This window comes from Psittacula echo (assembly GCF_963264785.1).
Source record: "Psittacula echo genome assembly, chromosome: 4".
In the NCBI taxonomy this organism is placed as follows: Eukaryota; Metazoa; Chordata; class Aves; order Psittaciformes; family Psittacidae; genus Psittacula; species Psittacula echo.
In genome coordinates, this window is record NC_137738.1 from 121,088,658 (window position 1) to 121,115,209 (window position 26,552).

The 26,552-nt window shown below is 41.1% G+C and overlaps 1 protein-coding gene across 1 annotated transcript in view; it reads right to left on the reverse strand.

The window, feature by feature from the left end:
- Window positions 1–11,029, reverse strand: part of ACYP2 (acylphosphatase 2) — a 44,772-nt gene extending 33,743 nt beyond the window's left edge. The window contains exons 1-3 of the mRNA XM_080615290.1: window positions 10,952–11,029; window positions 10,422–10,438; window positions 8,677–8,786 (exon numbers count right to left, since the gene is read on the reverse strand). Coding sequence (XP_080471416.1) covers window positions 8,677–8,786; window positions 10,422–10,438; window positions 10,952–11,021 — 197 coding nt within the window. The 5' untranslated portion in view covers window positions 11,022–11,029. The remainder of the gene's footprint in view (window positions 1–8,676; window positions 8,787–10,421; window positions 10,439–10,951) is intronic.
- Window positions 11,030–26,552: the final 15,523 nt, after the last annotated feature.

A 26,552-nucleotide genomic window follows, 5' to 3' on the forward strand; every position in this document is an offset into this window, starting at 1 on the left:
TGAGGTCAAATCAAATGAGTTTGAATAAAAAAAAGCAAACCAAAAAGTTACATTTCTACAGTTGTTCTTTAAAGCACCACATCATTAGGTTTCATTTTCAGACTTGTTTGAAACATCCCACATAAGCTGTGGCCAAGACGGTGTTTACACACAACTGCCTGGGTGTGTAACCTGTGCACATGAATACATTCAGTCTCACAGTGAGTCTTTCCTACATAGGAAATTATAGCAAGTTTCTCAATTCCCTTCCCATGGTGCTTATGCAATTTGATACAGGCAAACATGAGCAAGCTCCACCACGTGCTGAGACGACTGGAAGCTGCAGAGGATCCTTGGTGAAGCACTAATCTCAAGCTAGAAACCCTGCTGAGAAGCCAAGGACAGCAGCCTAGGGTCAGTGCTGTGTGAACCAAGTCCCAAGCTTTCAGCTGTTTCAGCAGGGGCAAAGACTCTGCCTTCAGATGGCAACACAGACATTGCCTCAGCAATATTGACACTAGTAATAAGAGGTATACAGCAAAGTTGGTTTTCCCCCTATTTACAGGGACCAATGCACATGCAAGGCATGGAATACCTTGGGATTTTAATGAACAACAGGAGTCATGTGGCTCCCAGTAAAGCAAACACATTTCTGGCAGCTTCACAGGGAGCTGGAAGAAAAAACATTCTTCACTGAATCAATTCAAGCATCAAATTCCATAAACCGTGGAGAGGTGGCCCCCTCCCTCCAACAAATGCAAGTACCTCAGACTTGTGTTTATGGTGCAAGACTACACTATAACATGTATCTTATAATAATAGCTGTGAGAATTAAACCTGCCCTGAGCTAACCTTGAGTGTCAATGAGAGCATTCAGTCTTCAACAGGAACTTTTGCTTTTGTCTCAAACCCACACTCCTTCAGAACTCTGATACTCAAAAGGTGAAGGAAACATGAGGATTAAGCTCTAATGAGGCAGCATTCAGTAAATCCTAATTAGCTATTTGTATTATAAACCTACATTTAGCATCTTTTATCAAAGTCAAACCATATTTTTAATCAAAATGTACTACTATGAACACTTCAGTGATCAGAAATGGAAGCAGAAACTTCATAAAGAATTCCAGTTCCACTGAGCTACAGCAAATCCACAGCAACTATAAAAATGACCAGATTAAAAATCTACAAGGTCATACAAGAGCTATTTTTATACCCCAGCAGGAGAAACGGGGTTGTGGTAAACTTCCTTTCTGCACTACTCCATCTCCAGAAAGACATAACCATGGTTAAAAGCTTTAGTGGTTTACAGCATTTCAAAGTAAAGAACAGTGACAAGCCAGTAGAGTCTAAAGCACAGGACCTGTGCCAGGAGCCCACTTCTATTTCTGGCTCTGTCTCTGGTGGGCTTTATGACCTTCAGTAGAGCTACACCTCTCCTTCAACCACTCCAGGACCACAGGGAAAGAACTGCCCTCAGCTATGCCCCAAAGTGACTAGAGGGGGTTAACTTCACTCAGGGCAGTCAGGGCTGCACAATATAAAATGGCAAGGGCAGACAAAGGTAAGCTACCAGGCCTCCTGGTTTGTGTTGGAACATGCAGCTCTCTCCTTCAGCTAGGTATAATTAACATCTTTCAGCTAAGTATCATTAATATCTTATTGGGTTTGTTCTCAGAAGCCAGTAACAAAAACTACACCTTCAGACTTACCTGACTCATTCCTTGTCTTTTAAGCAGAGTGTAGTTGCTACAATAAACTGGAATTGTTCTTCATTTATCTAGTTCTGAACTGCTAAACCCAAAGAACAAGGCTTAATTCCATTCCTTTCAGCTCATCAGTAGCACTTAGTGTATTTAATTTACAGGACCAACCCTGAGCCTGCATAACTGAAATAGGTGAGGATTTGGCCTGTCAATTCTAAGCAATAAATGAATAATCACAGAAATTAATACCTCAAACATTTGGTATGAAGAGAGATGCTCACAAAGATCAGTTTAACACAATTTCATTTTCCAGTATAGGTTAGTTTTACCTTTAAACAAATAAAGCCAAACCAAAACTGAGCTTATTATACTTGCACCCACACTGAACTATAAACCCCATCATATTTCTTGTCATTTGGCTGCTACTGAGTCACTGAAATGCTGTAAATCACCTTCAGCAATGATTAATGTAGAAATTGTACTTCATTACAACCATACATGAGAACACCTTGGAACCCTTTTTCACCATTTCACATTTGAGCAAAGTCAAAAAGAAAGCTTAAAGAATGTGATTTTAATTTCCCTCTCCCCTTTCCTTCAGAATACATCACTGTCAGCTTCCCAAGAATAGCACATCCCAGAAATATCCCAGCCATTCTATTACGGGCTCAGCTGCCCCATTGACAGGGCACAAGGTAAATATTAAGTGTTCTGCATCAGAGGTGTATTTATAGAAAATTACACAAAATAAGCACGGCAAAAAGTCCTCACAACTATGTTTTCTGTAACACTGAAGCACACAATGACCAGTGTTCTCTGCATGATCAACTCCAAATCTAACAGTGGCAGTTCGGGGTCTATGTGCATTTCCAGACACTTGGGATGCTAACACTCACCTTAGCCTACACATGCCTCAAGCAGATAAAAGTGGAACTTCACCAGTGCATTCCTTAAACACAGCTAGCAACAAAATCATTTCAGCACTAAAATTTTACAACCTTTTTAATTAATACCTATGGATTTGGAGCCTATTTTGAGAACTGCTGCATTCATCTTTGAATAACAAAGACTTTCTCACAGCCCACTTAATTTGGTTTAGAAGTGCTTGTATCAAGATGGCCTAACAATCTCTTTCTTGCTAAATCCTCCCTACCACGTTTCACCATAAGACTGGGTTTCACTGCCCCTGTGGTAATTCACTTCAATGGCAATCAGCTCATCCCTCTGACATTCTCCTCTCCCACACTAAAAGATTCCAGAATTTTCCTTCCATCTGTAGGACCAACCTCCCATAATGTATTTCCCCTATTACAGCACACCTCTGGTTACTGTTTCATGCTGCCTCTTTGCCCCTTAGATACATGAGAGCATCTTTGTACCTTTTCTGGTAGTCTGATGCACTCCTTGAATCTACTGATTCCCGGTCTGCAATTGCAGCATTTTACAGATCAGCTGTTGCCAAACCCAAATGGACTTCCATATTCCTTCTCTAATCCATCAACATTTCCAACCTCTCTGAAGCTTTCACTCACCTTCCTTTGGGTACCTCCCAGATATCTCACATGCATCTAAAAACCTAAAGCACTTCCTTGTCTGTACAAGCATCCCCTGCAGGTTCATTTCTACCATTATGCCTGGGTTCATGTGCAAAGTGCTACAGTTTATACTCTTAAACAACATTTAAATTGAGCAGCAAATTTTAAAATTACCCTTTTAAAATGGATAGAAATCTCAAAATGCAGACTAAAATCAATTTGCTTTATATCTCAATATAAATTGGTATTAAGATGCACAATTTGGTGCAGGAAACCCAGGCAGTCTAAATACAGAGGGATTTTTTTTACTAGCACTGATTTCTATTTCATGCCATCAGGGCTGTTCTCTGAAAACAACTAAAAATTACATAGAGGGAAAAAGTAGTTATTCAATCATTGCCACTTAGTACAGACAGGAATCCTGGATACACCTGACTAATAAAACACAGAGAATGGCAGTTGTGATATTAACTAATACAGAGTTCCCTTCTCCCCTTTCACATGGTAAAACCCTGGATTTTTCTACACAGATAAACACCGAAGTAATTTAAGTCTTGTGTCATTTATATATTTAACATCAATTTTTCTTAAGTTATTACTAAAAATTAAAACATTCAAATGTAATCATCATTAATTCAATCATTAAAACCATTTCCAAGACAAGCAATCTATATTTCACACCATGCCTTTCTACAAAGACAGGAAGAATACTCACTATGCTGCTATATACTACCTGTGTCTACAAAATGTCCTAAGGTTTGACATTTTAAAGTGTCGGCCTGATCTGAAATCTTTGATTTTTGGAATAAATTCTGAACTTGCTACTCTACAAGCGCCTTACCTTCCTTTTTTAACAGATAACTGAGTAATACGTCCTCAAAGTTCAAACAATTCTCATAGGAAAGGGCTTTCCAGCCTGTGGATGCAAGTTGCCATGGCAACAGCCACAGTGACTACAAAGGCTCTAACCTTGTTTAATGAATAAAATGGGGAAAAAATATCATGAGATACTATAATAAAACCCCTGTATTATAAATCTTCCGGGGGAAAAAATAAAGAAAGCAAAGGACTCCTCTTCCCCATTTAATGATACCTGGGCTTGCAAAAAAGCCTCCAGTTTACCATCAAGCCTTATGTCATCATGTTTTGGAAATGCTGTGACTCCGCTTTTCTTGTGTCTTTAAGATTCCTTGGCTTACAGATAGGTAAAAGGTGGAAATGAGCTGTTTAGTACCTAAGGATAATGGGTGTTACCTATGTGAAGCAGCAGCAGCAAGCAGAACAGGAGGATAAAAGACAGTAGGGAAAAAGGTAGTGAAGAAAAAGATGAATTCGGCCATAACAGTCTAAAAATAGATTCGCTTCAAACGAAGCACAGATAGCAGAAAGGATCTACAGAACAAACAGCTCCATCTAGAGGTTAAAACCAAGGGATATTAAAGCAAGCTTACAGGTAAAAGGTTCTCAAGACTTCTTAAACATACGCTCTAAAACGGTCTGCAAAATCTCCCAGTTAAAATTAAAAATGGCTTCAAAATACATCATGTAAAAGTCACCCAATCTTTGAGAACCTAAATGGGTTCCAACAAAAACAAAGTGAAGGCAAATCTTGAAATGAAAAGAATCAAGACCTGCCCGTTCATACCTTAAAACTTCTTGCATTTCAGTGACATTCACAGGACAAATCCTCAGGGAAGTCAGTGCATTTTGCCAGTTTTCAGTGTGATCAAGACTTCCCCCACCAGAGAACATGAATCAAAGAAGTCAGTGTCCCAGCACCACTTCAACAGAAATGCAGACCCATGCTCAATAATGAACGGTCCAAGAAGGAAAACTTCCTGCACTTGCAACACTGTTCAGGCCCTGATCCTTCATACTATCATTCTCCACTTATTTCTGCAAGAATCAGAATGCTTCTGTAAGTTGATGTATGCTCCAGAGCAAACTCTATTTTGAATGTCATCTTTCAAAGTAATTCATTATAATCATGTTTTATGGCTGCAGGGAAACAATTACTCTGTGTTTTAGGACAAAATCCAGGCTTCAGCACTCTGTTTAAGAAACCACATCAGGCTTGGGTAAAAGAGGCAGGATGGGAAGGAACCAAGCCCACTGCCTGCATTGGCAAGCACTCTGCTGCATCTGCAACAGTGAATATGCAGCTTCTGGCTGCCTTCCCACACTAACCCGTCAGTTATAACCCAATAAAGTCATATTTGGCTACCCAGGACTCTCTAAAGGTCACCAGTTACCTGGCCAACAGAACAGATCTTCTCTAACATGCTCTCACTTCAGTAGAGAGCTTTAAGTATGGGTGGATAGTCATGCCTCCAACTCTTCCTGCTTTAAACCTTACTTTCTCCACTTTACACCAGTTCTACTCACACTCTATCTAAATTCCACAACCTACAATAACGTGTAAAATCATCAGGAATATCCACATGATCCCTCCCCTCCCAGGCTGTATTTTACCTTGCAGCCTGCAAAAAATCCTATAATCTAAAGGCATTGTTTCTTGAGCCTGTACTGGATGCTTCATAGCTGCACCTCACAATGCAAGCTGCAATACAAAACTGAATTAAAAAGACCAGAAAACCAGCAGCAAGGGGCTGCAGCTGGAAAACCGTTGGGTTAGAGCTGCCGCACCAGTGCTCCAGAACAAAGGCATTCTTTGTTATTCACTCCATGCTTCTGGGAACATTGAATTCCCTCATGGTGTTTTTCCCACTTTTTTTTTTTTTTTTTTTTTTTTTTTTTACACTTTCCCTGTCTTTATCCTCCTTCTCAAACACTTGCTCCTCTTTTCCTCCCTCCCACATTGCTTTTTCTATTTACCTGTTGTAGAGCTATACTTACTAATAGCATTCCTACTCTCTGTTTAGGTTCTTAATTCTATTTAGCATCATGAAAGGATAAAAACTGTTTATGATAGGCCAAACCACCCGTTCCACCCCCCTAAAAAATACTAGCATTAACAAGCCAGAACCAGTGAAACAACTGGCAAATCATTCTATTACCATTAATAAGTGATTTTTAAAAGCCAAAGAGCTACACCTCTGAAGAACAGAGCATTTTGTGCCTTAAGTTTAATTTAGAAACTGAGGCAAGTGTGAAAACACCTGTCCAAAGGACACTGCACAAACTGCTCTAGAGAGATTTCTGCAAGATAACACATTAATTCCCCTATTTGAAATAGGTCTCACCAGCACCCTTGCTTGAAATACTCTGCAATATTGATCCATGGGCTGTATTTCCCTGAAAAGAGTTGCATTTCTTTGAACACACAATCTCCGATCTGTGAAAAACAGTCACACACACACAGTCTCTCAAGGTCTGACTATCCAGCAAATCTAAACCAGAGCCTGCATAGAAGTTGCTGCCAGAATTTCCTCCTGATTATTTATCACAGTTTGAATACAAATGTATGTTTAGGATTACCAGTTAATATTCATTTGCTACAGCAGAAGCAAGCCCCATTTTGTATTTAATACAGCATTTTAAATAACACATTATGAATTCCTGGGAAGCATGACTCAGCATTACAAAAATAATGCTGTAAGCTCTGGAATAAACTTCAAAAATTCAACCCTGTTTTGACCTCCTCCTAACGTGTACTAGCAGAGAGAAGTAAGGGCCTTTCAAAGTAGCTGTTCAGACACAACAGCTCCCTTTTCATGTGGAAGTTCACCTATTTAATGCCAAAAATAAACCCACTACATTTCCAATGTACCAGAGCACATATAGGGAGCAAGGAAATGTGAGCTTTTTCTGCTCCATTTCTCCTGTTTTCTACTCCAGCATCCCCAATTTAATCATCTGTATCTCAAGGCGTACTTCAAAGTCACACTTCAACATTGTGACATTCTTCCCACATCAAAAGAAAACACTGATTTCCAGCATGAAATGAAGAAGCAGCAACTAAACCCAACTTTTTATTTGCTCTGAATATCAAACAGTGTACATCAAAAGTGTTAACACTATGTCACAATCCACCTTGCTGATCCTACTTTAAATTGTTTAACAGTGAAAAATAAACTCTTCTATTTCCTTTTAGGATAGTCTATATGCCAACACACCTCTGAGCATAAACCTAGTCTTGTTAGTCTAATTTTGCAGCTCTGCTGTGAGATCCCCTATTACACACACAGATTTTGTGTAGGGGTAAGCACAGTTTCCTTTCAATCCCATTCACACAACAGGAAAGGGAAAAGGATGGATGGTAACACTGTGTTCTGCAGCAATCCTAGTTCATGCAAACGCAAGAACTGTCAGGACCTAAGCTGTGCTTTCATTTGAACCTGCTTAATGAGAGTAAATCAACCAACTAGAAAGTTTTATATTCAAAGTACTCCAATGAAAGGAAACCAGATCCCGATTTCTTACATGTTCATTTTCAGTGTTCTAAATTAACTAGAGAGATGGCACCAAGATACCAAATTCACACAGTATTTAGATGAGGCTATTAAAGTTCTTCCAGAAAGTATAAACTTGATCTAGGAAAACAACTGATATTTCTCTGGCTCTGTAAATGTTTTGCAGCCCAAGATAAACAACCTAATGCTAAGCTCAAAACCAAAGAAAATTAATACAAATGCATCTGTCACATTATATAATCACATATAAATCTCTTCACCAGAAAGCGTAACACTATTTTCTCTGCAGAAAACCAACTTCACATTAGCCAAGTTCAGTTTTGAAGCAACTCCTGTATCAGAATTGGCAGAATTTGCCCCCCCATAATAAAGGTTGATAAAGGGAAGTTTTACCATCACTTATTCCTTCCTGACAGAAACCACTGAAGGATTTACTCCAAACAATCTCCCTATACACACTTGCAAAAATTGATAGCTGGAAGCCACTGAACTGGGCTTTGTATTTTTCCAGGCATGATTTCCATAGAGTCATAGCTTTAAGCTTTTGGAAACAGGCAATAAACAGAATCATTACTTATTCTTTTAAAGACACCAAAGTATTTCAAACTTTATTTCCAGGTGATAAAGACTACAGACCTTTGCTGCAGTGTGTACTTTGGATTCATATTTTTAAGTCAAAAAAAGAATCATATTTGAACTCAGTTTCCTTTAAACTGATTTAAGTAAAGAAGTTCTCAGTCTGTTCCTTACCAGAGAAGGAATGAAGAATTGCAAAAAGAGATATATTCACTTATATCAATAAAAGCTTTTTTTCTTCATTTCACAGGAAAAGAGTGTATTAGGGGAATACACTGAAACCACATGACACTAGAAATTAAAACTGGCTCAGGCTACACACCATTTTTGAAGCTTAAAGACATTTTGTACAGCTTAAAAAAGAACGCATCTCCTTAACTCTTCAAAACTAAAACTGATGATTCAAAGTACTGTTAAATTACTGACATACGGCTCTACTTGTCACTTTGTATTAAAAATGCTTCTGTATGTGACTATAGTGAGACTAGGAAAAACCACAAAAATACTTACATTGCATTTACTTTATCTTCTGGGCCCTGAACTTGGCCTGTTACAGTTCCTTGACTGGTGTTTTTAACCCAGCCAACCACTCCTAACTTCGCCGCTTCCTTTTCCGTGTACTGATTCACAAAATAATGAAAGAGGACAGTCAGTGTCAGCACATACACCACACATACCACCTAAACCCCCACTTTCATTTGCATAGTTTCATTTTCATAGCTTTAAGACCTACACTTAAAAATCCATGATAATCATACTGAGGCATTAAGATGCTCCTGTCAGCTCTGAAGTTGCAGCAGAAGCAGTCAACTTTTGAACAAGGAGATTCCACATATACATAATAAATGTGAGTTAATTCCCACTTCCATTTTCACAGCTTTAAAGACTTTAATTCAAAAAAAGAAATATACATGTGATGGCTCCAACCAAGACATTACAATGCTCACAAAAGTCATCTTCCTCTATCACCGGTATATGCATAGAAACCTCCTGATGGTGTGAGGCTTTTTTCATTTACAGAGGCTGAAGTCTTGCTCCCTTATTTAGAAACTTTTAACAGTTTTGATCACAAAGAACTCTACTAATAGCACACTACTACCTTGTACCTACTCTAGTCCTTTCTTTAGTTCCTATCACTGCTCATTTTCCTCTTCAACAATCCCAGCGTCTAAACTCATTCAATTTGCTACATGTACGAACCTCAGTTTTTCTCCAATTTTAAATCCTTTCCTCCCGACTTTCACCTTTAAAATTCTACCCCAGCTGCTGCACTACTACTAAAAAAATAAGGTTACAATTATAGTAGTTTCCTAGTATTTTTGCAATACCACAACAAATTACAATTATTTGCCCAGCTATTCACTTGTTGTGATAAAACCAGGAACTTCCAAGTACATTTTTTTTTGAGGTGTGGGCTGGGGTTTTTTTGTGGCAATACCCAAAACAGTACACAGGTACCAGATGTGCGTTATCAGCCTGTTTAGATACCAATTCTAATGCTAACAGCCAAGCTTCAGGTTAATATGATTACATCTGAAAAGGCCAAACAAATTTCAGGGTAATTCAGTCAATGAAAAGGCATTACTAATTATGAAGAGCATTTCTCAAGAGGATTATGAGCAGTTTGTCCATGCTAACTTGTCCAAAAGCAAGTTTTAGGTCTTATATTAAGTGTAGTCCATTATTCCCAGACAACAAACTGTTCTGATTGGAAATGTGCCCTCTTGTTTCTTAGGTTCCTGTGAAATTCAAAACTACCTGCTGCACATTCAGAGCTGGAGGAGATACTCAGCTGGAATAGGAGCCACAGACTGCGTGCTTGTAGCACACTGTTACCAGGAAACACAGTAAGTTTCTTAAATACAAGTACTATAATTGCAATTAAAAAAGATTAAACTGCAACACATTGTTTCAGAAAGCAGCATCAAGCACTTCAGGCTTAACCTTTCTAAAGATTAACTTGTTATAATGTCCTTGTGGCTGCACTGTCACAAGAAACCCAAACACAACCTTTAGATACTGCACAAACAAGCAACACGTTAGTAACCTCTTAAAAATCCATTTTAATGTAACAGTAATAGAAAACAAATGTATTTTCCCCCTTTTAAACCCAATACTCAGCAATACTCAGCCTTCTGACCTGGAACTGAGAGTTCAGCTTGGATATATTTACACTCTACCGACCTGCTGCTGTATTTTTAGCACTGGAAACACTATACTGTAAAGTAGAGCTGGTAAATCAGACATTGCCTTACCATCCTGAAACAAACACCTGGAAAAGAAGGAAAACTACAGTAAAATAGTTTGAAGGAATGTCACTTTCAGGAGTTCCACTTTATATGTATGCATTTTATTGTACATCTGAATCACCTGTGGTCATTTCTGACAGAAGTTCTAAGGAGGAGTTATTGAATTTTAACATTGGCCAAAACCTATGGAATTTGGGTACAAGCTGGCCTTGAGCCTCCTCCTCGGCGAACGATTACTTCCATTAACGCAGACAGCACATGCCGCTTTAATGAAGACGTTACGTTAAAGAAATCGCCTTTGACTTCATTTTCACCTCTAAGTTCTGCTGCCTAAGCCGGGAGGGGGGCACATTCCCATATAACCGCGCTGACAGAAAGTGCTTTGGACAGAACAGCCTGTCCTCTGCGTGGAACCGGTGAACCCTACACTGCCGACATGTTTACCGCTCATTCCATCCCCTCCCCGCTGCGACTCAGCGCATGCGCGGCCACCGGCGCCCCTCACCGCCCGCCCATTGCCCCGCGCCCGTCTTCACCTTGCACTCGCCCGAACACTTCATAATCCACGGACTTGAGCGCGCCCGAGGCCTTGGCCACGGCAGACATGGCGGCCGCGCCGCCGGGAACAGCCGCTGCCGCCGGGAACAGCCGCGGCTCGCTGCGCTCCGGACCGCGGCCGAGCGCCGGCACCCGGACGGCAGCGCGCAAGGATCAAGCTTCCCGCGTTCGCGGCCGCCTCACGGAGGGGGCGATGGGGGGGGAGGGGCATGAACCCCATACACACATGGCGGGAACGGCCCGTGAGGAACGCGGCCCCACAGCGCTGAGGGGAGAGCAGGCAATGGCGGCGTGTTCTGAGGTACACCGGGCCCTGTAACGCCGCGGAGGTGGTGTACCTCTTGTATTTGAGGTTAGAAAAGCGTCAAGAGAGCAAAGGTTTGGACGAGGCCGTCTCCTCGTTCAGGGCTGCTGCAATAGGCGTCTGTGCCCCACTGGGCGTGCCCATCTCCAGCATCAGGTAACCAGCATTGGCCTTTTCCAGGGATTTACAGGAATTATTAAACCAAGAAATATTTCACATACATGGCTGAACTGAGGTAATTTTGACTGATAAAGTGGAAGTTAAGCAGTTGAAAGCTAAAACATACAGGAAAATCAAGGCCAGTGAGGGTCTAGGGCTCTTCATCTGGCACAGCGTGAGGTGAGATGCAAGCTCACCTTCTGCAAGCTGTTCAGCAAACCTTCAGTGGTACCTATTAGCGCTCCTGTTTCCATTAGCAAGCCTTTCCAGAAGCATTGACATGTAATTTCTTCTATGTAGATACTACACGTGCAAAAACACAGGCAGAAATTGGTTGTTAAATAGGCTGAGTCTCCAACCAACCACCACAAAGATTTTCCTTCAGTGTTTTCTATCTGCTTGCAGTTTAACTCCCCCTCATTTGCCTTTCCTGAAACAGCCAAGTGTTTTCAGGCAGAATCCTACAACTTACAACCAAGTTCAGAGGATGAGCTCAGCCTTCGCTTACCACCACATAAAAGCAGGTGAACTGTGACTTTACACTAAAACTCAATCATCTTACTTGCTGTCTCGGTTAGGCAATTCCCTCCCACACACCACTTCATGTCCTAGGAGTAATGCAGCATAACCCGAGCTCTTTATCTGCTTGGATCTCAAGACAAGAGGGCTGTTAATAGATAGCAAAACATGAAATTGCTTTCCTGAGCACATCAATTAACAAGGGAAACAACATTCAATCCAGTGCAGAACAAAAATACTCTGAAGATTTCCCGTATCACAGGGAATAAGAAGAGAATGGACAAAGTTTCATCGTTTGCTTTAACTGCACAGCATGTTAAACCAAGCCCTCGCCTTGACAGGGATTATACATTTTGCTAGTGTGGCATTAGCACCATTTTGTCTTGGAGGAAGAGGGTTCTACAGAAAGAGGAGCAGAATGCAGCAGAGACCGAAACTGTTCTGTCATTTGCTGCCATCTATCAGCAGTGAAGAGCAAGACAGGTAAAAAATAAACGTACAATAGTGCCTATTTACAGTACAAAGCATTGTAACACAAGCCTCTAAACCAGAGCTTGTTCTCGTATGATTACACTGTCCCATGTGCAGATTCCAGTGCTGGCAATGTCAGCTTTTGTTTTAGCAAGAGAATCTTTGCCGTTTCAAGTTAAGTTCTCGATATCACTCAGGTCTTCTATCTGCACTGGCTCATTCTCAGCATGGGAACCCATTCCTGTGCCTGTCTTTGAGAGCTCAGAGATACTTTCATCTCCCGTCTTCCTATTGTTATTGTCCTTTTTCTGACAAGTCAGTTTAAGATATTTTCCTTTGTTTGCCATAAGAACCTTTTGCCACTCTCCCTAGAGAAATCTGAGTTTTTCATTATTTTCACCATAGAGAGCCTGAAGAACTCCAGAAGACAATACCAGGAAACATCTAATACTTTACAGTCAAAGTAATGAGTAATCAAACAGTATTGAAATACCCCAAGTAACAAGACAGCTTTATCATATATTATCATTAAATGGTTTGTGTTGGAAGGGACTTTAAAGCTCATCCAGTTCCAGTCCACCCCCTGCCACGGGCAGGGACCCCTTCCACTGGAGCAGCTTGCTCCAAACCCCTGTGTCCAACCTGGCCTTGAACACTGCCAGGGATGGGGCAGCCACAGCTTCTCTGGGCACCCTGTGCCAGCGCCTCAGCACCCTCACAGGGAAGAGCTTCTGCCTAAGAGCTCAGCTCCATCTCCCCTGTTCTGGCAGGTTAAAGCCATTCCCCTTGGCCTGTCCCTACAGGCCCTTGTCCCAAGCCCCTCTCCAGGTATCCTGTAGCCCCTTTAGGCACTGGAGCTGCTCTAAGGTCTCCCCTTAATGAGCCTTCTCCAGGCTGAACTAGCCCAGCTCTCTCAGCCTCTCTATCAAGAAATGTAGACACTCTCTATGAAATCAAGTTTGCGCCATTTTCAGCTGCTTACTCTAGGTGGGGGCTAAGAAGAATTGGCTGCTTGCACATCCTAAAGCTACAGGCAATTGTAACAAATGATGACTACATACCTCTGTCAAGGCATAAGATATATTTTTTGATTATACTGCAGAGGAATGCAAACGACTAAGAACATTTCCTGCAACAAACAAATTACTGTACCTTTAGAATGAACTTGAGAATGAACAAAAAATGTAATGTCATAAGATCTGTAGATTATTTGAAGATGAAATACTGAGTCTCTCGTACTGCTGCCAGCTTTGCTATAACCACGTTGGATTCAGTTTGCTACTGAGTAAATACAGGTAACACTTTTTATTACTAAAACAAAGCAGCAACAATCATGATTAATATCTGAGTGAGACATTTGAGGCCGCAGTGAATTCATGATGATCATTATGGTGCCAGTTTTTCCTGGCCTGTGGTATGCTCACAGCAGTCCCCTTTTCAAGATTCATCTCCTATTTCACCATCCTAATTTCACTTTTCTGATCACTACATATCCTTATTAATCAAGAATGTGCTAGCCAGCTTTTATTCCTCTGTCTCCTTTAGAAGTCATTGTTTTGTGTTCATACAGATTAGCTTCTACTACCAGCACAGTGTCATCTGGGAACAACTTAAGCTTGTGCAGAAGGGCTTCTTTATTCTGAAAGCTGCTTAGAAGGGTGCTTTATTTGGCAAGTTTCTTGAAACTGGGGGGAACTCTATTGTTAATAGGGCCAATATGACCACTAGATCATCTGCCTCTACTCTGAGCATTAAGCCTTTAAAAAAATACTCCCAGTACTTGCTCCAAGTGCAGGAAGAGTTTTCCCACTACTCTGTTTTTAATCATAACATAAAGAAAGAATATATTTAAGAATATCATTATTTGAAAACACCAAGAACCTGCTACATTGCAGCCAAACATCAGGGAACAGCATAATTGCTGCTACACAAGGAGCCAAGGGTGGCCCTAGCACTAAAGTGACACAGTCTTAGAGTACCTGAGCATGGCCAGCAGAGCCAAGGGCTAGTAGCAGGATCCATCCAGAAGCAGCAGAAAATCAGAAACATAGCTACAACATAGAAATAAGAGGCATTCTAAAGATAAGGTTGAAGATAGAGCTGAAGATTAATTCATCTGTGATTTAGGAGAAATGAATGTGCTCAGCCCTGAGCTTAAATGGAGTTCCTGGAGCAAGGAGCCGAGGGGGTGTGGTTGGGTCCCAGGTGAGGCTGGTCAGGACAATTAGAGCTATTGATGCCCTTGACATTGACCACTATCAATAACAACTGTTTGATAAAAGAATCTCTTATTTATTAAGCTTTTGCTTTGGTTGTTAAAGTTATTTTGAAAGTTGTAGCTTCGTTATTTATGCTGTTTGTTCATCTCTAGCACAGAATAGTTGGAGAAGCATTAAAACCTTTTTTTCTTTCAATACCTACCACTACTCCAGCCTTCTTTCTGTGTGGCTGTCGCCTCACACCCCCATATCCACTCAAGGTTTTCCACTCCTAAAGCTACTATCTTTAGCGTACACACAATGTCCCATCAGGCACATAAACTCCCACCTCACTGTCTTAATTCATCCCTTAGCTTGTAACTATGCTGCTATTTTTCTGCACCATTTTAATTTAAATGGCTCCTCCTCAGTCCTGTCTGTGGTTGCGTTTATGCCCTCCTGCCACCTTTTTGTAGAGTTTCTTGCACAATCTACAAACTCTTAACATTCCTGCATTTTCTTTGGCATTCTGGATCTCTCACTGTCAACTTCCTAGCTGATATCTTCAGCTATATATTTTCTTCAGAATTTTTAATATTTGGGCACTCTGTTTTATCACTCTGTTTATCTGAACCAAGCTCTAAACCTGATTCACTTGCTGGTCCCCAGCTGATTTTGATGAGTGGTTTCCAAAGGATACCAAAGCCTCTAGATACAAAGAGCTACTGCTCCTGTTGCCTGGTTATTACTGTTACCTAGGGAGCACTGAGCACCCAGGAAGAGGGTTAGAAGCTATAGAAGCTTAGCTTGTCTTTTCTAGCTTCTCTTTTTACTTCTTTTCCATCAAGTGCAATATGTATTTGTCTCTGTTTTTTATTCTTTAAAATAATGCCCTGTCCTTCCTTTATGTTTGCTTCTTCAAGCAAAATGATAAGCTCTCTCCTTTTTTCACTGGCCTTCCTCTTTCCCTTGTTCCCTTATCACAGTTTCTTTTCATAAATTGTATTCATGCTCATTACTTCTGAATAAAAATTAATAGGATTTCCATTTTTACACAATTTGTTTCATGCTTGTACAAACTTCTTCAGGGTCTTTATTTTGTTGTCTTATTTAAATCATATCTAAATATACAAAAACTTTTTGAAGGTTTAATCTTGACCAACTGTTCAGTAAGAGATGGCCTTGCTTCATCCTATCAGTAGCTGTTGTATTTTCCTTAGCTGTAAAGATTAGATTTAGAAGCCTGAAGGACAAGACAGGCACACAGTGGGATTCTTGAAGTGCCTTAGACTGCCTTCTTCAGTACAAGATGTAAAACAATGGTTTGTTGCAAAACTAACAAATGCAAATGTTCTAACCATGGAGAAATAAATGCAAAATAACTTTCATTCCCTAAACTTCAGCAGAAGACAGTGAAGGGTTTCTAACCTGTAAGGGGTTTGCCAGGGCCATTACCAACAGCCATGAGCAGCTTCTTTAGAGGAAATTAAAAATCAAGTGGAGTGGTTGTTAAAGTGCCAACTGAAGTAAAGGTTTAAGCTTTATATACTTTCCATACAGTACATTCACATACTGTAGAGAGTCTAAGCCCTCTGTAAAAAAAGTGTAGAAAAAGGGTGTGTGTAAAGAGAGAGCATTTGGATACAAATTAACAAGCTGAAAAGCAAAGTAGTGTTTGGCAAAAAACAGTGTCTCATGTTAAAATAGAGCAACACAGGAGGAAACAGTTTTCTTTAGCTGCATTATAAATGCAAAATTACTTGGTACTGTTGAACTGCAAAACTTGAAATTCAAGCATGTAAATTTTAGAGAATTTTAGAGAATGAGCTACCTGGTTACTTATATTGTAATTATTACTATGTAACCTAGAGAAAAGTGTTAACTGAATGGTTGAAAAAAGCATTGTGTTCAGTTTTGGAAAAGGAAAAATACAGATGAAAGATTGCTGAAGTAATAATGCATGGACAAAAATCACAATTGTAGAACATTTGCTTGGTGGTTGACTGACTAAATACAGTATAGATGTATCAACAGGACACCCATCACACAGGCAGGTAACCTGGCTACAGCATTTGTTTCCTGACCCCTTTATAATCGAAGACCCAAGTCCAGCAATGTGACTGGTATGGGAGGACCCCACACCTGTGCCAAGGCCCACTGCATCAAGTGCAGTGTTGTGCATAAGAGGGGTCATGCCCACATACATCACATTGCAGGACTGCAGCCAAACCTTGCGTGGATGGCACCTAAATTTGTCCCTCTCATGCTCTATAATCCTGGGCTGCTTATATAAAGGAACTCAAGTTACATGGTGACAGATATGAAATTGTAAGCTAACAAACATGTAAAAGCAATGTTAGTCAGGAAGAATTTGATTCTGCATGCAAACAATGTTAAAGTACTTCAACTTAGCAAGCAGCTCTTTTGGAGTTGTCTTTGTGATCTCTGTTTTACCTGGATTATCATTTAGCAAATTGAAATGTCATGTTCCCTGAGGTTTTACTGGAGACACCAGTGAGCTCCAAAGGAACAGAGAGAAAGTGCAGAGGGATTGGGGCTCAGTGAAGAAGGGGAGCCCAGGCCTCCTTATTACAGTTAGAAGGAGCACATGAGAAGTCTTAGTCACATAGCTTGATAGGAGAGCAGGAAATTTATCTGACATTTTATTAAATATCCATTCACAGAAAAGTCATGAAAATTTGGGGAAATACATTGAATGAGCTGCTGGTGCTGATTATATTTTCTCTTCTTACGCAATACGCTGAGGGGGAGATGTGGACATTTAAAGCAATTAGTTCTTTATTCCCATTGAAATATGGGAAATTCAAGCACCATCCTTCCCACAGCCACTAGAACAATGATGTCAGATTTCGTGGAGGATTTAGGGCTCTATAAAAGACCTAAGAAAGCACAAAGGAGTGTGGGCTGGGAAAGGAATGGTTCAGAATGGAGGTGGGTTGACAGCTGTTACGTTTTGCAGTTCTATGAAACAACTTGATTCATTCTCATTAGCTGCATTAACCCACCATTTCTTCTCAAAAGCAACAAAGAGAAACCCTAATTAGTGTTTCAACATCTTGCCATGTGTTAGTGAAGCCTGTGTCATCAGGTATTTCAGTCCACTCTTACTGAATTGATTACCACTTCAGTTCTTGGAACTGGATAGCTTCAAAAGCTTAATTTGGCTGAAATAGATAAAATGAACGATTTGCTATTATTACAGGGGTATCTGAGAACAAGTGATGTCCAGGCAACTGCTGTTGGAGTGGCGGGTTGGAATAGCTTCTTAGATTTAGCAATTGCCAAAAATTATGCCAAAAATTGGCATATTGTCATTTTAATTCAGACATTTCTCTGGGAACGTGAATAGTCTGTTCCAAACATTTGCTTTAAGTTCCCATAATGCTGCCTCCTTAAACTGGTACATTGAGTTATTATTTCTGTTAGAAAATTAAATGGTAAATTAGTAATAGCAATGAGAACAAGCTGACATGCTCATCTTGCTAAGATAAAAAGAGAGAAAGCCTGAAGAGCACTAAGTCCATAGATTGTGTCTATATTGTAACACATGAAAACTCTCGGGTGGTTTCAGATTGTCCTTCTGTTCTCATTTCATTGTTCCCAAGTGCAGGATCTTGTTCTGGTAAGAGTAAGCTGATCAGAATCACATTTTTTTCCTGAAGAGGTGATGTTGCTGCATTCATGGTGTCCATCTGCCTGTTACCTCCCATATCTTTCTCCAGGTTTGAATCTGCTGGCTGACTCCAGTCAAATGAGGAAAGCATCTTTAAAAAATGTTAACATGTAATGAATTTGGTGAAAATCAGCATCTGGATGAAGGAAGATGCTCTCTTGCCTCTGAAAGGTGGGATGAAGCTCTAGAAAGACATGCCACATTATCTAGATGCCACAGGCAAGCCCTAATGCCTGCCACAGGTATGAAACAGACGCCTACAGTAGGGTCCTGCGTGCCCTCTCTTTTGTCCTAAGGTTGCTGCTGTCAGACCCAAAATTCCATCCATTCTTATACTATAAAAACATCAGTAGTTCTGATCAAATGGGAGGAATCAGCATGTTTTTTGTAGCAATAATTCAAATCAACTTGAATGCTTTTGAGGAATCACTGGTTATATGGAAAAGGGTGATCTGGTGGATAGGGGTGTTTCTGGAGTTTTAAAAAGGTTTTGACAGAATCCTGCACGGAATTACTCTGAGCAGTGCCACTGTGAAGAACTGCAGAAGTATTTCATTAGCTAAATGACTGGGCATGGAAAAGTCAGACTAAATTCAGTGTTATTAAACAAAGTCATGTGCAGAGCAAAGGCACAACAAACTATGCAAACACAGCTTGGTTTCTAGATAAGCCATTTATTATTCAAGAAACCAATTCTGGAGTTAATGTGAACAGTTTTATAAGAAGATCAGTGTAAGGCTCAGCAGCTGTCAAGGAAAACCCTTAGGAGAAGAATGTTAACTGGAAGCAAAACAGAAAATAACCCACAGGTCACTGTGCAAACCCTGGCTGTACCAAATACCCTGTTCTAGCCATTCCTCACCCCAAAATCAGCAGAAAAGGCAACAGACAACATCAGTAAGGATGATCTGAAGCCTGAAACAGCTTCATATGTTGAAAGGCTAAGCAGACTAACACTATCCTATGTCTTCTTGAGACAGAAGGCTATTATCCTGTCCAGCAGAGGATACCACACGGGCCTGTGTAATCATAAATGGTCAATAGCCTCATTATTTCTCACATATGAGAACTCATGGGCATCACACAAAATTACCAGGTAACATCTTTCTTAACAAACAAAAGGGAACAACTTTTCACACTGTGCATGGATGAGAAAATGCAGCTGCAGAACATTGATGCCAAAACATAATGAGCTTAAAAAGCAGATGAAGGAGAGGATGAAAACCCGATTTAGCACTATTAAACGTGACAAAATAGCCTGTGACTCAGGATGTCTGTCTCTGAGCTGAACAAAATGGGGAGTGTGCAGAGGGGAAGTAAAATTGTATGAACGCCCAGTTCTTAGTCTTTAGTTCTTAGTTTTAGTCTTGTCACAGGAAACTGTTCTTTCATGTTTCCGCAGTAAAGACTGAGGTCAGCCTTAGAGAAACTGAAAGCTTTCCTCGAAAAAAAGAGATGTTTGCATGGGCTGGAAAGAGAAAAAGGCACAGAGCCCAGGAATGGAATGGGAAAAGAGGGGAATATCTACAGCCTGAGTGCTGCAGCTGATGTGCTGCAGAGGTGTGTTCAGCAGTGAAAGCACATCAAGCTGTTGTGTGCTCTGTCAGGATCAGAAACTGATCCCTGCTTGGTAACATCTCTGGTATGCCTGACACCACCCCAAATTCTCTTTCCTCCCAACTTCCCATTTCAAAATGCCCTGTTGTTCAGAGGTGTTTGTTTGCTGGGGATTACCAGAGTGGCTCTGACCCAGTTTCTGTTGATTTCAGTGGCTGCCAGGCCTCCTGCTGATACCATCCCAGATGCTGATGACCAATCCTTCACTCAGACAAGGAGGCTGGAATCTCCAAGGACAAGTGTTTTTCCAGCCATGTCTCATCAGACCTTTGGGTGAGCAGATTAATTCATAGGACAGTTATAGGATTCGAGGATGCATTTGGCAAAGCCAGGAAAGCATGAATCAGATTCTGCATTCATCCACTGCAGTACTGCTGAAAAAGAAAACACATGGGGGCTGCAGATAGTGGTATCACTGTCTGTGTGAGGATGTAACAGTTAACACTACTGCATTGTCCTGCAGAGCTCTCTTTTGAGATTACAAGCTCTCTTTTCTGCTCTTTTTGTTCAAGACAGATTCTCTTTCTTGCTTGATTTTTTAAGCCTCCTTAGTTCTTTCACCCACCCAGTTCTTGGTACTTTGCCCAGCAGAAGGGCAGCTTCTGGCTTTATTCTAAATATGGCTCAGTTTCCACTGGGCTTAGCCTTTAAGTTACAATATACAAATGTGGCAAAAGTGACTTTGCCCTCTCCCTGGGGTTTCTCTGGATTTCCAGTCCTATTGTATTCCTTAATTAGAACATTCCTTTTATCCTAAATGGCCTTTTTGACAGTTACAATTCCAAGAGGTTGTTATGAAACTTTAAGTTACAGTCATTGTTTCACCTTGAACTGTTCTTAATGGGACACCTGACCAGAATAAATCCACCAATTTACAGTTCCTTAAATCCCAGTTTTAGTCCCTGACACAGGCACAACTGTCCCTGTGTTACTAGGACATGGGCACAACCAACTTGTCATATTAGCCCAAATGAATGCTACTTAGCATTCATGTTTTCATGTGAGCCTCTCCCAGGTTTGTTCATCTGCTGCTTGTCTCCATAAAACCCCCAAGAGAAGCTGCTGCTTTAGAGATGTGCCAAAAAGTCTACTGTGCAGATTCAATGCATAAAAGCCTGGGGCCAGAAGCAAAGTATGAATCATTCTTTAGCAGGAGAGAAAGGATTGGTGGCTTCAAGGAATGTTGAAGTGAGTTTGCTTCTCCTCCAGAATTCATAAATACTTAATGTCTCTGATCCACACATTGAAACAGTGAACACAAAATCCTCTTCAAGAGTTAAAGCCTGAACAGCCACTTGAGCTATGGCTGTGATAAACACAATTATTTGTGCTGAATGCTGCTTAAAACAAGATGGAAAACCTGAACAAAGATTTTTGGCTGTTATTTGATTTATCCTGGGTTAGGAAAACAGATCTTATACTTTTTTCTTTATTTTTTTAGATAGACACTGCCAATTTCTTCTCCTAACTGGAACAACATGGAAGACCTTATATGTTCAGCTAATGCCTAATTCAAAAGTGGAGAGACTGCAGATATTTTAGGATGAGGAGTTCACAGCTTCCATCCATCAGTGAGATCCAAAGGAGTTTTGAAGGCTCTTCTGAAAGAAAATACTTACAGTTTTCTAATGCAAAGCAGCACTCTGCTGTGTGATACCTCACTGAAGTCAACAAGAAGTGGGATACTATCAAACAAGTTGGTATTTCACAATCTGTTCCTGTTTCGAAAGATATATCCTGCCCAGAGAAGCTACATAGAATTGCCTTTTAGCTCACCTAAGAACTGGAAAGAGACTAAAATGAGAGAACTGACAACTGCAGATGAAGATGCAATGGATGCATTTACCACTGAAAATAAAAATACTCAAGCCCTTAAGGTGAGGTTTGCTACAACTCAGCTTTGGCAACCACGGAGTAGCTGTGTGAAACAGCAATGTCCATGGTGAGCAGTGTTGCCATGGGACAGTGTTGCCCTGATTTCCTAGAAGCGCTGGATCGCTCATGTTGACCTTTGCGTGTTCACTGTCATCACATGCTCCTCTGCAGCTGGTTTCTGTTTGGTAGGGCTATGAGACAGAAAAAGCCACCTCAGTGCCTCAAGAGGAGAGAAAAAAAGTCTCTTTCTCCCAAGTTGGCTGCATTTATTTCATATCCAATGAATTGTTATTTATTCCAGATAGCTGCAAGTAATTTGGAGAGAAATCAGCAGGAAACTCCTATAATGAGGCTCAAGTCTATCATATTTTTTCCTTGCAGGCGTAATAGTTTCCAGGGATGTATTCAGGAGTTTCAGATATGTAAAGGAAACAGACTGTCAAAGACAGATTCTCTTGTGTGGATTTAAGACAATTTTGCTTTCCATATCTTAGTCAATAAGACACCTAAAGAACAAAGCCAGGGAATGGAGTGGGAAACCAATTTTGCTATAAATTAATTTATTTAACCAAGGTGGATTTTTCTCCTGCTCTTATAGTGACTGTCCAGCCTTGTAAGAACAAGAACCCACCAACTTTAGCTGGGAAGGAGTGAAGGCCAAATAATACCTTGTGAACTGATATAACTGAGGATGGATTTAACTGTCATAAACAGAACCACTGAGAAGGTAAAGGACAGCAGTGTTACCCATATTCAGTCAGCCTTGTAGGTAGTAAAGTTGTACAGATTATACAGGTGTGATAACACTTTAATCCCTTCACAAGTGCCTTTTGTTTCTGTTTAATATAGGCTAAACTGAAAAACATTCCACTTCTGTTGGAACATGTGTATCTAAACAGGCATTACAGAAACAGAACAGCATCTGGGCCCCTAACTACAAGAGAGATATTGAAGTGTTGGAGCGGGGCCAGAGACAGGCAAGGGAGCTGGTGCAGGGCCTGGAGCACAAGTGTGATAGGGAATGGCTGAGGGATCTGGGAGAACATTGGAACAGGCTGCCCAGGGCAGTGGTGAAGTCACCATCCCTGGAACTGTTCATACACCATGTAGATGAGGCCCTCAGTGCCATGGGTTAGTGGTGGCCTTGGCAGTGCTGGGGAATGGTTGGACTTGATGATCTTAAAGGTTTTTTCCAACCTCATTGATTCTATGATTCAGTATATGTGCTTTAGGTGATGCTGAACCACCTCCCCATCCAATCTGAAACATGCAATAGAGTATTTAGGCAGCCTTACTTCAGGAACCTAAAATTAGTTCCTCTGAATCACGCTTCAGAAGAACCTATTTTTGTCCCATGGGATACAGGAAGCTTAAGTTCCTTGGCACCTCACTCAGATCCTGCAATCACTCTTGCCCCATCCTCCAAATAGATGTAGTCTCTGTAAAACAGAAGTTTGTGCATAGGTGTTCTTATGAGTTTTAGTCGTATTGACTACTATTGAGGTGCAGCAGTGGTTCTCATATTTTTCCTCAATAAAACAAAGGAGGTCGTATGTCTCTAGGTGAGATTTATCTAGCTACAAACCAGCACAGATATGTTGTTTTTAAAATCAGTGTTTCTATTTCTTTGGCTTAAAACTGCTGATTTAAATCACACTCCTGTGTTTCAGAAGATGGGTTAGAGTGACTAATCCTACTACCATCTTGCTCACACAACTGCAGTTGACTTCCTAGGGGCAGGAGTAGGTGTAATTACTGCTCATCCCTGTTTATACCACACAAGGAACTGCTACTACCCAAAATCTGTAGAGCCACCCAGTTTGCCGGGGACAGGGAATTAAAGGCTTTCACAGCAGGCTGCAATTCCGGGCTCTTCTCAAGTCCCCATGCTGAAGGGATGGAGCAGCTCCTTGCAGTGAAAATGCCCTTGTTAGTCTGAAGACTTGCAGCCAGGAATCACAGATGCTTCTTCCTGGAGAAAGGAATTTCCTGCCATCTTGTCTGAAAGCTGGTGAGCAGAATGGCAGCAGCTTTTTGACTCTCTTTGGCACCTTCCAGTGCCTGCTTTGGATGAGTGACCAATTTAGAAACCCAGGGATGAGAGGAAGTCTGAGGATCCTCATCACTGACACCACCAAAACGCAAGCTATTCTTTGTTTCTGCAATGGGGCTTTTGGAGATATGGGGGTCACAGACCAGGATAAGTGGGATGCAGGTAACATGAAGCTCCTGTTGGACTGGGTTTTCTTTTACAAAATATATTGAAGTCTGTCTCTCAAAAAATGACTCAACTTAGGTTGGAAGGAACAGATGGGTCACTAAGCAAAATGTCTATATAAGAAAAGTAGTTGCTTGAGGGCCGAGAGAGCATAAACCATGGTTAAGGCTGAGTGACAAGTTCCCTAAATAGCAGTGACAGTGCTGGTGGTAGCTGACCGAAGGCAGCAAACCATCCAAGGAGGGAATGTGTGAACACTTCACAACGTGACTTACGCCACCGCCAACAGTCCCCATTTCTCATGAATGGGAAGATTGTATTTTCTCTTTCACAACTACAGCACTTGGATTCATCAGTTCTCAGGATTTCATGCCAAAACCAACAGGTTGCAGCCATATTTGGGTTGCTCTCAATTCATATTCCTCCTACTTAATAAGAGATGGAAAAGCTGTGGATGCAAGTAGCACAGATGGGTTCCTTGTTAGGAAAGCGAGCCCCTCGTCATATGACTGGGGAACCAAATGTGCTTTTACACACTGTGCCACCAAAACACATTGCAAACTTGAGGAACAAACTTATTTTTGACTCACTTGGCAAAACATGTCAATTTTTTTCCCTTTTAAGTAGCAGAATGCCAGTGTATGGGGGGGGTGGGGGGAATTAGGGTTTTAATAACTAGTAAAAGGAATTAGTAAATTAATCAGCTATGCAGGAAATACTTTCAGAATGCAAGTACTATATGTGTACTTACTGCCGTAATTGTGGCTGGGTTCAGAATCAATTTTTTCCTCATTTCAGCCTCTGAAAATCATGTTTCTGAGAACACAGAGGGCAGTTTAGTGCAATGACCACCTCTGGAGCTGACAGCACTCTGCATGTTCTCTCACAAAAGGTAAGTGTTTAATTCTGGTGGAAGGCAGTGGTGTGTCTGGGGTATGACAGTCACAGGTCAGCTCAGGCCAGACAGGCTCGCTGAGGTCAGAGGTGCTTGTTCACAATGCAAAATACTTAGAAGTGTGTGAAAAATCAAGCTTCAGTGTCAGGATTAGAAAGGGCAGAAGCTCCAGAGGTATTTTGCTGTGATAATGTAGCTATAAAGCAACAGAATACAGCTCTGAAGTTCCCTGGATCTGCCAACTCCCATTTCAGAACACTGACTGTCAGCTTGTTATTTTTTTTTCTCCAAGTCCAAACAAACTCTGCATGCTTCAGATTTAATCAACGCTTTCCACATTGGACATGGCTGTTAAGAATTGCCCATAGATGACAGAAAATAAGGAAACGAATTCAGACTTTTCAGTTTCAAGGCAAATATATTTTCACTTATCCTTAAACATGGGGGGTTTATTACAGGTTCTAGGCCCATTATCCATTTTATCCGTGTCTGAATTGATGATAAAACTGTTTTGTAGTGTTCAGCTACACCTTTTGCTTACCCCTGTTTTCACCAACAAAACACTACAATGATAACAAGGGACATTGAGCTGCTGGAGTGAGTCCAGAGGAGGCCATGGAGCTGCTGTGAGGGCTGGAGCAGCTCTGCTCTGGAGCCAGGCTGAGAGAGCTGGGCTGGGTCAGCCTGAAGAAGAGAAGGCTCCTGAAGAGGAGACCTTAGAGCAGCTCCAGTGCCTGAAGGGGCTACAAGAAAGAATAATGAAGTCCAAGTATTTTGTACTAATGTAAAGAGTGATAGAGATGAGATTATGTGATACAAAATCTTCAGGGAATGGAAGGGTGTTTCGGAAGTATTGAACACTGAACAGAATCGCTGTGATTCCTTCTGTAAATCAGAGTAGCATGACTCTGCTCATGAAGGCTTACGTGACTATAACACCCAGGATTGTTCCCTGTGTTCCCTGCAACATGGACTAGAAATAAAAATAACACCTGATCCCAAAGGCATGTACAAGATGGCATAAACGTGCTCTTCAGGAAAATGCCATGACAATATCTGCACACTGTGGGCACTGCTGGCCATGCCTAAGCTTCCTGTGGCATTTCTCCTCTTCCTAATGTGTTTTCAGCACTTAGTTAGCCATGTTTTGGGGATTTTTGTAATATTAAGCAGAGCTAGTTTGAGCACAAAGATCAGAAAACAGGATTTGCCCTTGTCATTAGCTTTAAATCTAATCAGGGAGCAGCTGTTGCACAGTCACCACGTCATTCTTGAGGGGAAATTGTATTAATTATATTTAGGACAGCTGGGGATGACTATCAGCACTGCTGGCACTGTTATCACACACCCCCCACGAGCTTCATCCTGCACCCACGGGCTCGCAGCAGGACCAGGCACTGCTGAGCTCTGCTGGCTGGTGGTGTTATTTCAAGTAAGCCTCTTAGAGAGCAGCACAATCCGGTGTCAAACCCTGTGGCCAATTATCTCCAGCATAAAGTCCATCTCCTCTAAACATTACAGCAAGGTTTTGGGGGTGAAGAATGATGTTTTGACTTTGGAGTTCTGCTGGAAGGTGAATGGTTTCTATTCTGAAGTAGGTGTTTGCATGGAATGGTTTGGGTGTGAAGG